Source organism: Gossypium raimondii, chromosome 6 (assembly GCF_025698545.1).
Source record: "Gossypium raimondii isolate GPD5lz chromosome 6, ASM2569854v1, whole genome shotgun sequence".
Taxonomy (NCBI): domain Eukaryota; kingdom Viridiplantae; phylum Streptophyta; class Magnoliopsida; order Malvales; family Malvaceae; genus Gossypium; species Gossypium raimondii.
The window spans coordinates 47,026,278-47,039,806 of record NC_068570.1 but is presented as its reverse complement, the minus strand read 5'-3'; the positions used below and the strand labels follow the sequence as shown (position 1 = coordinate 47,039,806).

Sequence of the window (13,529 nt, the reverse complement as noted above, 5' to 3'; positions counted from 1 at the left end):
AACTAAAATTTGAAAATTGGAAAAATAGGGCTAAAAGTGAAAAAAGAGAGTAAATGTTTGAGTTAACCCCTTAATTTGGTTTGGGTAGAGTCTAGAAGTTTAAGAAACGCGGTGATTGTCACTTTCTGGCATATCATTATTTAGGAGTCAAAGTTAATTGTTTAAATAAAATGCCCATTTGACATATTCAAACGTTTGTCACATGGCTTGCTGTCAACCCTAAGATTATGCAGCCAACTTTCCTTGTAATTTCCCAGGCTTTTATTTCTCCTTTTTAAACCAACCCACCACTCTTACCATTTCTTCAACCAATGCCCAAGGTTTCTTCGTCTCTCAGGTTGTGTTTGCCTCCCCCCATTCTACAAATAAAAAGGCCAAAAAGACAAATCAGAAAATTTCGTTGGAGGAAAGATGAAGGGTGTGAAACACTTGGAAAGTAGTTGTGAGAAGGCACCATCCCTTTTCATTTCTCACAACAAGCCATCTACTTCTCCAAGCTTAGAGACCATTTTTGAAGAAACCTCTCAATTCAAGTTTGAGGTTGAGCAGCACAACACTCTCTTTTTCCTTCTATTTCCTTTCTCCCTTTCTTTTCTCTCTTATCTTTTGTTGTATACACACTTTGCTTGATGTTGGAATTTAATACATGTTGTTTATGTATACTTCTTCAGTTTTCTTTCGTTATTTTTGAGAATTTTCGCTCTAATAAAATATCTTTTATACATACATACATACATACATACAACTATACCTACATTCCAATTGCATATGTATGAATACAAATAGGTATATCAATCAAGGGATACAAAACCCAGAAGAGATACGATATTCTACCTATGTTTATGAAAAGTGAGCTTTAAAAACTTGGGTTAAAATTTAATTATTTAATATTACTCTTAAAAAGTGCTTAAATCGAGTGTTAATTATGGCACATTAATTTTTCCCACCATAAGGCACCAAAGACTAGTCTTTTCCTCGATGATCATGTGTATTGAACAGCAAGTGGAAAATATTGGCCGCTGTTTCCTCTTTTATGTTATATGAATTTTTTCCTTTCCTTCACTATCTTAGTTCCCTCTCAATCATCGCATTCAAGGCCTTTAACTCTAGTAATCAGAAGTTTCAGTCACCTCCTACTCAATACATCCCCAAACAAGAAATAATGACCACGAATAATTAGAACCATGAATGATACTTACAAATTCGGGAAGAATTGAACTCAAGTTGTGACCTATTACAACTTTTATTTCTTTCTGTTATTTGTTAGACCATTATCAGGATTGGTGCAACTCCTAATTTCCTTCAACCAGAAAATGTTCTGTTAATTCACCATCACCAACCCCATCTGGGATTGCTTCTCATTTTCATTTGATACACATGGACTGCCAGATGATCTATTCTGTGATTTTTCAATATGGTCAAGCACATTTGGTGAAACCCCATGTTCAGATTTGGTCAATAATTCTCTAATTTTAGAACTTCTTTCCTATTCCAACTCCTTTAGTTAATATGTTCTAAACTTAGCACTGGGTCTGAATTTAACTGTTTCTATACATTTCAAGACCTTTGCCTCATTATAGATTAGGTAACTTCATATAGGTTCCTCAGGATTTTGGCAGCAATAACATTTCCATTGCTCAGCATCGCCTTCTTTCTTCCAAGCATTTTTGCTTCACACAAATAAAATGGCGATGCAAAACTGAGGTGAAGTGGCACCAGCCCTTTTGATAGCTCACCAGAAACATTCAAGGTGTCCCAGATTGGAGACCATTGCTGAAGAGGAATGTGGCAGTTCAGGGTTGTGAAAGAGGGCCTTGTTCCTCTTTTGTGTTGTTGCATAGATACGTACATTAATGCTTAAAATCAAAACCTCTGTGGGAGGGATTTCAAGGATTGGGAACACCAATCAATAGCTTAGTTAGAGCTTGTTAGCTAATTTTGCTACTTGTATACTTTATATATTAAATTTCACACTTTCAGGTTTCATGAGTTCACATCCTTTTCTCTCCTAAATATTCCTAACCTGTCTATGTTTAATGCTGTTTAAACAAGATTCTGATTTCCATCTCTCTGAATTTAACTGTCCATATACATTTCAAGCCATAGTTTATCTTGCCTTGCCGCTCACCAAATATTATATAAATATACTAAAAGATATAAATATTCTTATAAAAAGTTTATTATTTTTAAATTTAAAATTTGAGTTTTTTTTCAACTGAATTACTCATTATACCAAACGAGATATTGTACATTAAGGGCTAGTTTAACATTGTTTTTGAATAGAGTTTTTAAAGAGTGTTTAAAACAGTGATTTTCAGAAATACTTTTGACAAAGTTTGTTTAAAATTTAAGTGTTTATTATTGTTGTTAAAAAGTACTTTTGAGAAATAAAATCTCCATTTTAGAGATGGTGTTATAAAGCAACAAATAAACATTCAAGTAATCTTCAAATCAATAAGAATATAGAAAATAATTTATTGTTAATATTTTAATATATGAAAAATAAATTTTAAATATTTTTTAAGTAATTAACTAGAGAAAGGAAATTGCATGTGTTGGGGGGATGAAAACGTAATTAAGCTGTCAAAACACATCCTACATTTTCAATGGAAAATCAATTTTGCTCCATCTTTTTGCTCTGTTATACCTGGACATATAACATTGTTTCTTCATCTAGACGTTATAGATAAATGGACATATTCAATCGAAAAGCAGATCCCCTGCTACCAACAGAGGGAGCAAAAAGAAAAAGAAGTACAATGAATGCAATTGCATGTCAAGCATATTGTAAGGGTGGAATTGGGTATATTTCGTACGTCACAAGACTAAGGAATTCCACTCTAAAGTTAATGATTTTGGTGTCGCCATGTGCGCATTGACAATAAAAATAAAAAAAGAGATTTGGAATTTCTAATTTGGTTATTAAAAAGGAGAAATGGGAATGATGTGAGGTCCAAGGCCACCAAGCAAGGTCTCTAGATAGAGCCCAACTCATACCATGATCTCAAGCTGGCAATTGGATCATGTCAGCGAATGCGTAAGCCACTTTCCAAAATGAAATTAAGAAATAAATTCAAATAAAAACACACAAATCAATGGTGATAACCAGGGGATTCTTTAGCCATTACTTCCCAAGTCGAGATGCTCTGTTTTTGGAGTAAATTATAATTTTGGCCAACTTTCCATACAATAAGCAGGAAATATTTTCATTATGCAAAGAATTGGGTTCATTTGTGTTCCCTAAAGGCTAGAATCACTAGTTATTATATTATTAACCAGAGTTAGCAAGCAGTGAATTAGATTGTTGATTTGTTAGCTGGTGGTTGCAGGCCTTTCTAAAGCAGGAAAATTTTAGCCAATGTTCAAAACTATTGCAATCAGAAACTTTCAAAAACCAGAGGCTGGGAAACGTTGGATTGATATGATGATAAAACAAGATTTACAAATTATGAACATCAAAGCAGATTTGCCCACCATCTATCTCATATTCTCACTCATTACACTGCTATAAACTTATTGAACATTCTTCTCTCCCTGGCATTGAATTTATTGAGATACTCCATTTTCCAGGCTTCTCATCTCTCAAGCAAAGAAAGGGGGGGGGGGGGGGAGAAAGCCACAGTTTTCCCAGATCCCTTTGAAGCAAAAAAAAAGCATTGGAAGGGCTCATGCACACAGAGTCAAATCCTTGTTTACCAAGAAATAGACACCCGTAGACAAGACAAGGGGGAGAACCAGCAAGAATTTCTTTGAAAAAACTGAATGATTTTCACACCCTTCTTCATGAATGGTCTCTAGCCTTGGATATGTGGAAGATTTTCTGGGATTAATGAGAGGGGATGGTGCCACTGCACCCCAGTTTTGCATGTATACCACCTCTTTCGTCATCTTTAAAACTGAGGAAAGCTTGATCAAGATTGGGTAAGTTAAGGGGATGGAAGGAGGATTTATATAGACTTGGAGCGCGTAAATATAGGAAAGATGAAGGAAGAAGATTGGAAGTTGGTTGGGAAGTCCAAAGTAGACAAGAGGATTGAATGATATAGGTTAACCCACGTATTCTGACATTGTTTTAGTTTGCCAATAAAAATAGGATCTCACCAGCAATATAAGAATATGGTTGGTCAAAGAAGATGTTCTAGATCCACTCGTGTGTGAATAGTTGACTTCTGGTTAAAATCTGTTATTGGGTGCATTCTAGAAACAAACTTTTGGGAAATAAATGCTGTATATATTTATATGCTTAGAGTTGATACAACATTCCATTCATTATCACATCATCTTTTATATTTATTCTATAAATATATTTATTTATTGAATTATAAAAATTTAAAAATATTAATTATGTGAACCAGTGAATAACATTAACTATTTTCTAATTTGCTCCATTTAATAGTAGAGGATTAATTTGATTAAATTTTTATAATAGAATTTATTTACAATAAGAATTGAGATAAAATTCATACATGTGTAGTGATATTTTTAATCCAATTATATTATAAAATGAGAATATTTATTTTTGTAATTTTTACCTTAATTTTGTAAAAGAAAATTTCTAAATTAGATCACAAGGTGTAGTGATATTTAAAAAAACAAAAAAATCTTGCATAAACCCTGTTTCAATTTGGTTCGGATAGACTTGTAAAACTAAATCATTATTTATAAATTATTAATTGTTATACCCCATCCACGTTAAGACGTGATAAGTTAGAAAAATGTTCGAATAGTAAGTTTGTCACCAGCAAGTCGAGAAGTCACCTATGATTTTATACATAAAATTTTACTTTTATTAAATTTTTACAAATTGCTAGCAAGCATTATCAACATAGCATAATTTTACATTTATATATTGTACACACAAACAATTATATTAATCCAATATGAAAATAAAAAAAGAAGTATCTTTTATTTAAATGTATACAATTGAATCAAAATTTAATGTGTATGTTTGAACCACAAACAAAGTTCATGTACATAATTGCACCAAATCAAAATTCACGTGTAATTTTGATATTTATCTCATTAAGATATAAATTATAGATTACATTTTATAAATTATAATTTAAATTATAGTATAAAAGTATTACTAATTTTCTATATGTATTTATATAAGAAAATAGGAAAACTTAAAATAAAAATATTTTTTATAAAATTAATTCAATTAAATAATATTTTAATTCAATAAAATATTTAATGTAATCCAAGGAGTGTTTAGACTCCATAAGCGTGATTAAGTGTTGACAATGTCTTATAGGGGTAGTAATATATTTAAAAGAAGTCATATATCAATTTTTAAAGTTGCTTGTGGAATAAAAAATTATACCGTGTTTATAAAGACGACACTCTTTTTCTTATTGAGTTAAAATGGTTAAAAATGATTTTTGAATTTTTTAATTTCAAAGTTAAGATTAGGTTGAAAAATTTGTAAATGTTGAAGATCAAATTTATTAATTTTTTAGAACTAGAACTAAAATGACAATTTTGTAAATATTAAGGGCTTAGTTTGTTAAAATTTTTATATTGATAGAATGCGAAAATATTAAAGGATTAATTTTGTTAATAGACGAATAAAAACTCACATTAAATATTTAATTAAATCGAAAAAAATAATAGGTGGATGATAAAAAAATATGGCTATTTTTACAAATTGGAAAAACTCATTTTGAAACATAATATAAATTGCAGATTGATATAATCCGTAATTTGAGGATGATGTGTTATGCGCAATTAGCCCTAAAACTGCAGATATCACAAGTATAAAGCACTGAATTTTTAAGCGATGCACATGATACTAACACTCAATTTTAACTCGTGTTAACTTCTAGTTTTGTTTGACATTAATCTGTCTGATTGTACACTGCCAAAATTTTATATTTTCTCCAAAACCCTAATTCTAATTTTTTCTGTGGGTCTTTGCAGTTGAATTTCTCATCCTTATCTGCAAAATATCACACGTGTTAAGGTAAAAGCAAAACACAAACAGGACATTCAAATCATCTCTTGCTACCTATGTCTTAACAATAGATGCCAATATCCTTTGCACTAGGCTCTTCAACCTACTGGAATAATGCATCCTTCCCATTTCAGCTGCCGCTCCCATTTCATGCACAAATTTTACAGACTCCGATAGTCGATTGAGTAGATTCATCAGCGCAATTACTTCATTCCTTTGCAACTGCAACTGCGGGTCAATAAAGCAAACCGTTTGAGTCTGAATGAAGAAGTTGGTTTCTAATCCTTGGTGTTTCAAGGACTTGAAAAAAGAAGCATTTTCTACAAGAAAAAACTCTAGCTACTATAGTTGGAAAGCCATGACTGAATGTTGGAATCATACACTAGAATAAGATTAGAACTGAAAATTGAAAGCTACAAACGGGGAAGGGTACTTACTATCTGAATCAAATTCTCCTCGTCATTTACAGAGAACAGAATCTTCAGTGCAGTTCCAAGACCAGAAACCTGAAGCTTTCCCCAAAGTCGACATTTTTCACACCCAACACAGTCCATCACCGCACTGCAAAACCCATCAGACATAAATAATCAAAGGCTTAATGATAAATTTGGCCACTAACGTTTGCATGTTTTGTCAAAATGGCCCTAATTATATTTTTGAGTCTTTTTTGGCCATCAACCTTTGCTCTTCTTTTCAATTTGCTTTTTCTAACAGATTTAATAAATAAATTCAAAGTTTCAATCTTTCATACTTTTGTTTACTGAAATGTTTTTCTACTGAGTTACTTTTTTTAGATAATTACGTTCATTTTCTTTAAATTAAGAGTTATTTTTTAATTTAATATATTATTTATTTATTTTATCATTTTCCACATGTAATTATCTTATTGTGTTACCTAAGTAATAAATTACATCTCATTAAAAATATTTTACATATAAAATTCCACATCATCCCCTTTAACTTTTTTAACAGTACTTTAATTAAATCTGTTAGAAAAAGCAGATTGAAAAAAATAACAAAGGTATGGCCAAAAAAGACTCAAAAATACAATTAGGGCCATTTTGACAAAACATGCAAACGTTAGTGGCCACAAAGATGAAACAGTTCATGGAAGTTTCTCTGCAAGTGAGGGATACTGAGAGAGGTAAAAAGTACAATTTCAGATTTTACTCCGTCTTTCAGAATATTATGTTTCGAGTAAAACTGGATTCTCATTTTATATGTTCATTGTTCAATAACATTAATTAGAAATAAGAGTTGCAGCATTTTACATCCATCACCAGAGAGGAAATTAGAGAAACCTGATATTTTTGAATTGTGCTTGTATTTTCTGTTTCAGTTCTGGTCCTCTTCGTCCTTTCCACAATTTGGCTTCATCAAATGGAAGTGGGCATGCAGCTTGCAGTTTTGGATCATAAAGTAGCTGCTTCATTAGGGACTGCGTTTTTAGGTCTTCGGTTGGATTACCTGTATCATATTCAGCTTGTTCCAAGTATTCAGCTGCCTGAAATGCATCAAAGCAAGCTCTAGTAAGATAAGTGGTTTCAGTTTTGGATTATAACGTAACTGCTTCCTTATTTATTAAGTACTTGCTCAACATGTACCATTGTTTTTTCTTATTTTTATGCTAGGCTACGCACCTTTGTCACAGCTCGGAGAACAAAGAGGAATGTGAAGTACAGGTTTTCAACACGATTTGGATATTGTAAAACCCGATAATACATTATTTCAAGATTGTGGCCCCACTGAAATAAGGAAGATAAAAATAAAGAAACAATGTTAATCTCTGCAACATTATTGTGCACCTATGAAATTAAGTTCATGAATGAGCACGAGTACTGAGTGACAAAATTGAGAATTTATACCAAGTTTGTAGCTTCGTCAATCAGATAATCAGAAGCTATATGGACCGAAATAGATGAGTGAAGACCAGAAATCAATTTGTATAGTGTTTTTTCTTCTTGGCATAACTCTTCAGCTGGATCTGTGTATCAGAATACAAACAAATAAAGTAATTTTTTTTAAAAAAAGGAGGCTCATTAGACTATTCCTATCTTCCATTAAGGATATTTGTTACTTAGTGTGTACTCAATAGAACAGAAAACACGCCTACCACAGTAATTAATAAGTTCACAAACCAGAAAATATATTGATTTATGTCATTGAAGGTTCATCACTAGGCATTCAACATTTAGTTACTACTCCAAAATCAAATTGTTAAAAGGTAATGGACCGATGCCTCTACTCATACCAAGAAAATGCACAGGCATCTTTCATTCCTACACGCATCAAAGAAGATTAATGAGAACTCACATTTGGGACAGTTCCCCGAGTAGACAGCATCCCATATCCTTCTAGCCGATGTACCATTGTAGCCAGTATAGCGCTCTGGGTTCAGTTGAAGATTCACATAAGTCATCTCGGCTGCAAAAACAGTAACTTACAGGATCAACTGCTTGGGGTATTAATGTTGAGAACACCACAACTCTCACCGTAAATCTTATCATCACTAGCATTGCCTAGAGAGCAACACTGAATCTTAACCTATAGCAATGCATCAGTTTAATTATGGTTCTCAAGGCCATAAGCAGTGTGCTAGAGAGCATCCAATACATAAAAATGAGTTAATAACAAATTCTGACTCACAATTATCAGTCTCATCATCATACGTCCAGGGATTATCTGTTTCTGTCCACCCTCTAAAAGCTTTACTATCTAGCGTGCGGTCAACAGCAGCCTGTGGCTTTCCTTCTCGGCACTTAAGGTCACCTGATGAAAGGGTACGTTGGAAGGGCTTGAATGAATCCGGGAATTCACTTTCTGGACATTCACAAACACTACAATCCCGCAAACGGCACATATGATCTTCAGGCCAAAATGGGCAATCACACCACAATTTAACCTGCCCAAAGCAATAGAAGAAACTAGTCTTCAATGAAAAACATAGAGCACAAATTTCAAATCCAGCATGTAAACTAACATTATCATACTAAGATGCATAAAAACATGAAAAAGGTTTCATAATAATCGCACTTCTCTTAAACTTAAACTAGTGTGCTTTTTCATTCTATACACGTGTTTTACTTCCAAATTTCCTCAAATACTAGAATCATCTTTCCAGTTCCCACATCAACTTTGTGAAAATTATGTCCAAAATAATAAAATAAAGCATCCACATATATATATGTATGTATGTATTCTCATCATACAATGGGAATGGGGGAATAAGCAAACCTTGTAGTACCGAAAAAATGGGGTTTTGACAAGTTCCTGAAGTATTGGATGTAATACTTCACCATTAAGATGGTCCACAGTTTCATAATCACAACAACAATCCTCTACAGTCCCCTTATGCCTGTGTTTTCCCTGAAAAAATGCAACATTCGATACAAACAGTCATCAATCAACCTAAACCAATGGGCAACAGACAACAGAATTCATTCAAGAAAATCCAAGTGCCGAATGACTTTGAATCATAACCAGGCAAACGCAACAAAGAAATTCATCGGCCTCAATTGAACACAGAGGATATTTAAAAGAAACAAAAACAACAATTCTCAATTCCATTTTAAGCTTCGACCAGTTCCCTAGTATACAAACAAAATGAGACAACCAAAATAAAACAAAATCATTTTCATCACCAACAATCAATGTGTTTTGTCAAAGAAGCAAGGAAGAGCAATATAAGAGAGAAAGTGAAACCTGAGAACATTGACAAGACTTGTTTGTGTCTCCAAAATTCGGAGAGATCTCTGGTTTAGTCCTTGAAGCCAAAGCAATAGCAAGAACAATTGTAATGGAAGCTCCAATCACCCATCTCCACCTCAATTTATCCCTCTTCGTGCTCTTCTTTTCCTCTGATTCCCCCATCGACCACAAATTAGAAAAAGACCCAGATTGCCAAAACCTTGAAAAACCTTGTTTGATGTCCTGCAAATGAAGATAAAACAAGAGAAAATTCGAAACAATGCTATGTTTTAATGAATATTGGCAATGTTATTTAAGGAGCAGATTGTGGGGTTAACAAAAGGTAGAAAATCTTGGGTTTAATGGGGGGATCAAAGAGAAAAACAGACGATTCAAGAAATTGTGGGCGTTATGAGTATTCTTTGATGGTTTCTATTTCTCTTTACAGTTTAAAACCATGGGCAACAAGTGAGTGAAAACAAGGTAGGAACATTTGGTCTTTGAAGGGTGCAACCAAACAAATATATTATTCGACCCAAAAAAGTGGTGGCAAAACAACATGAACCTGTGGTTTTTGGATTTTACCAAGAAAAAAAATATAATTATATGAAATTATTTAGGCTTAAGCCAAAAATTCTTAATTAAAAAATAAAAATTAATTAAGCCTCTTTCTTCAACTTAACATAGTTGATGTTTACATTTTTTGTTGCAATAATTTGTGAAACAATATAATGACATGTGACATGTCGTGTGTATTTATCATGTCAGCATTTCTAAGCACAGGACTTTCGCTATATATACCCCTAACATGATAAAGAAATGATCGACCCTTAAGCATTTCAACCATAATCTCCAGTCTTCTCTTTTGCATATTTAGCCTCCTTGCTTACTTATCTTCTTCGGCTCTCCATCTAGTCAAGGTGAACCAACCTTTCTCAGCACCACCATATCATCCTCTGTATCTCCTCCCTTGTTGATACTCTCATCAACAATTGGTGTAGTAAGTGTGGACACCCATAGCTTCTTTATCTTATATTGATGCTTCTTTCAACCCAGCTAACACCGTTCATACCATTACCTCAGGATTCTCTTCAACTCAAAACCCTCCTGCCATGACACAGCCACTACCATCATCTCAGATTTCCAATCCCCCTTTATCAACATCCATGGTTGTTCTCTCAGTTTGCTCTATTTTCGTCACTTTTCCAACCATTACTAGCATTGTATAAGCTATTTTCAGCGACCTCTCTGCCACCTACTTCTAGCCTTGTTCTGCCATCATCCTTTAGGTTTCAGCCAATCTCTAGCCCTCCTCCCATGACCCAAAAGAGCTTTTTTCCCAATATTTGCAATATGCCTTGTCCTTTTACCTTGCTACTCAACCACCCTAGCTAAATATCACCATCATTACTGCTACCACTACAACCAATTTGGACTAGGCCTCTCACCAGCAGTCTTTTGGGTCCCAATAGTAGGTTACAAATATGCATAAGAAAATGCGACGTTTAAAGGAGAAACTTTCTTAGCAAAAGCGTTGCTTCAAGTAGCAATAAGAACGCCAGCATCTCTTTGACCAATGGAATGCTCAAAATGAACAACTAATAGTTGAACTTTGAGTGGCCTATGAAACTTCTAGGAAAGCCAACCTGACGATGAAATTTAGCCCATCCGTAGAGATCCATAGTGCAGCAACCCCAATGATTTACTCATTAACAACTAGCTAGTTGGCTCACAACACACTCACGTCAATAACGCTTCCTTGGAGGACTAGCTAAAAGCTCTTAAAATGGAAGTGTTGTAAGAAGTGAGAAGGGCCAAAATAGATGAAACTTCATAGAGCTATTCCAACGAGCCTCTTGCCCCACACCTGCTAACATTCAACCTCCCAGCTATTCCTTGAAGGCCTTGAGTTGATCCTTTACAGAGATGTTGTTGTTGCCCCTAGAATGTTGAGCTATGGCTGGGTGGTCAACATTATTTTTCAGATGTCTTCTTAAAACACTCCATGCTCTACCCGATCACCGGATTCGGGTATGAAGCATCACAAAGGACCTATACTTAAACTTACTAAATTAACTGTTATAAACAGTCTAAAATGAAATCTATCTAATAAAGAAATTAATAATAATTCTTACAACTAGGGCCTTAAACCACTGAATGCTTAATCCTTCAAATTATTTTTATCTCTACTAAGATATGTTTGTTTACAAATAACTTCCTAAGATTCGACTAAGGCCTAATTGATTAAAATTCCAAACTCTAAAGACATTGTTTGGCTACACCATGGTTTAAAATTAGGCGAAGCTTCCAATGATACCATCTTCCTATATGCATGACTTGATCCATTAGCGATCAACGATCTCCACTCCATCTAACTTGGTCCCTCCTTGAAGTCCTCGATCATCCTCACAATTCCTGCGAACATCCATAAACTCTATAAGTTCAAATGAACTTAGTGAGTTTCTTAGCTGTACCATAATTAAACCCCATCACAACGAATAATAAAAAACCAAATATGAATACTCCTTACTCGTTTAAGGCAAGCATTCTACATTAGGGTGGCAGACTACACCCGAACCTTTAAGCTACTTGGCTCATCATGAGACCCTTCTCTGGTCAGTCTTTTCACTCAATCGTATACCAGTCACCTCGCCATACTAGCGAACCTAGCTTATCTTCTTATCTTTTCTTTATTTCATTTTCTTTCACTCGGGGTATTCATTGACCTTTATCTAATTTGGTCATTTGTCAGCTTCCCTTTATGAACCCCTTTTTGTATCCTTGTCAACTATCCACCCAAGGATTCTTAGGATATTCCTTCTTTGGAGGACTTGTTCGATCCAATCCTCAGTAGACTCTTTCTATCCAAACCTTAGTCTCGAAGGACTCATTGACACTTCTGTGCTATGTTGATCTTTCAAAAAGCCTCGCCACTTTGGCGATCCTATTTTTATTACTGTTTGCGGCTGGGGGGGGAGGGGGAAGATTACTTCCTATAATCCGCCCATGCTCTTGACTAACTCGAGACTTCACTTGTCCCACATAACGGATAATTGACTTATCGTTCTAACAGACTATCACTCTTAAGGCCATATTAGTCTACTATCTTACCTACTCGATTCCTCCCTACGGAGCTATTATTATGGCAGTATACTCGTAATAGGCTTTCCTCAAAGGGGAATAGTATTGATGGACATACTGTCCCTTGGATAGTATCGTTATCAGGGGAGAGAAACTCCCATTCCTTTCATGAGATTTGCTTCTCGGTTATGCTTAATTGAGCTTTCTTTGATGGCTCTTCATATTGGATCCTTTCTGGCGTTCCTTGAACATTTTCCTTCTTACCCTTTTTCATAACTAGGCCAACTCTCTCACAACCTATATTTTCTGTTGGCAAAAATCTAGTTTGAAAATAATTTTCTTGCACAGCGAAAAATTAAAATTTTGAAAACAAACCCAGTTTGTAATATTTATAGCAATAAACCTTAATCGAATACGTACCTATGTTTTTGGATAAACAGATCCTTGGTATTTTTTGGCTTCTAACCAAATGATCTTCTTCGCTATTCTTGTACCACGAACTGCTTAGAGTGTGGGCTCGAACCAATTGAACCAAAATATAGAACTAGAAAAAAATTTTCCTTTTGAAGTGAAAACAAAAATTCTCTATTCTATTAATAGAAACCAGTAAAATTGTTATTCTGAAAAAATATGTTTATGAGTTGAGAATTAATTCTCTCTATTTTTTAGTAGAATAACAATCTTTTAAAAGTTGTGTTAATATCTCTATCGGTGCCATCTATTTATATGAAGAGAAAGTAAAACCCTTGTAGAGTTGTATAGGTTTATTTTAAATAGAAAATAAACATCCTACTTAGAGTAAGAGAAG

At 34.0% G+C, this 13,529-nt stretch overlaps 1 protein-coding gene across 1 annotated transcript; it reads right to left on the bottom strand.

Annotated features, from left to right (window-relative positions):
• Positions 1–5,786: 5,786 nt before the first annotated feature.
• LOC105773719 (endoplasmic reticulum oxidoreductin-1) lies at positions 5,787–10,144 on the bottom strand. The gene is made up of 10 exons (XM_012595810.2): positions 9,656–10,144; positions 9,188–9,319; positions 8,600–8,855; positions 8,267–8,377; positions 7,819–7,937; positions 7,594–7,698; positions 7,255–7,457; positions 6,391–6,514; positions 6,008–6,181; positions 5,787–5,938 (listed from the first exon to the last, which is right to left on the bottom strand). The coding sequence occupies exons 1-9, from the start codon at positions 9,821–9,823 to the stop codon at positions 6,008–6,010; spliced, it is 1,392 nt and encodes a 463-aa protein (XP_012451264.1). The 5' UTR covers positions 9,824–10,144; the 3' UTR covers positions 5,787–5,938.
• Positions 10,145–13,529: the final 3,385 nt, after the last annotated feature.

Coding starts and splice junctions, on each gene's coding strand:
- LOC105773719 (XM_012595810.2), bottom strand. CDS start 9,823: ATGGGGGAATCAGAGGAAAAGAAGAGCACGAAGAGGGATAAATTGAGG. Junction 6,515..7,254: donor GCACAATTCAAAAATATCAG/GTTTCTCTAATT, acceptor TGGGTTTTGCAG/TGCGGTGATGGACTGTGTTG. Junction 6,182..6,390: donor AGGAGAATTTGATTCAGATA/GTAAGTACCCTT, acceptor ATTGACCCGCAG/TTGCAGTTGCAAAGGAATGA.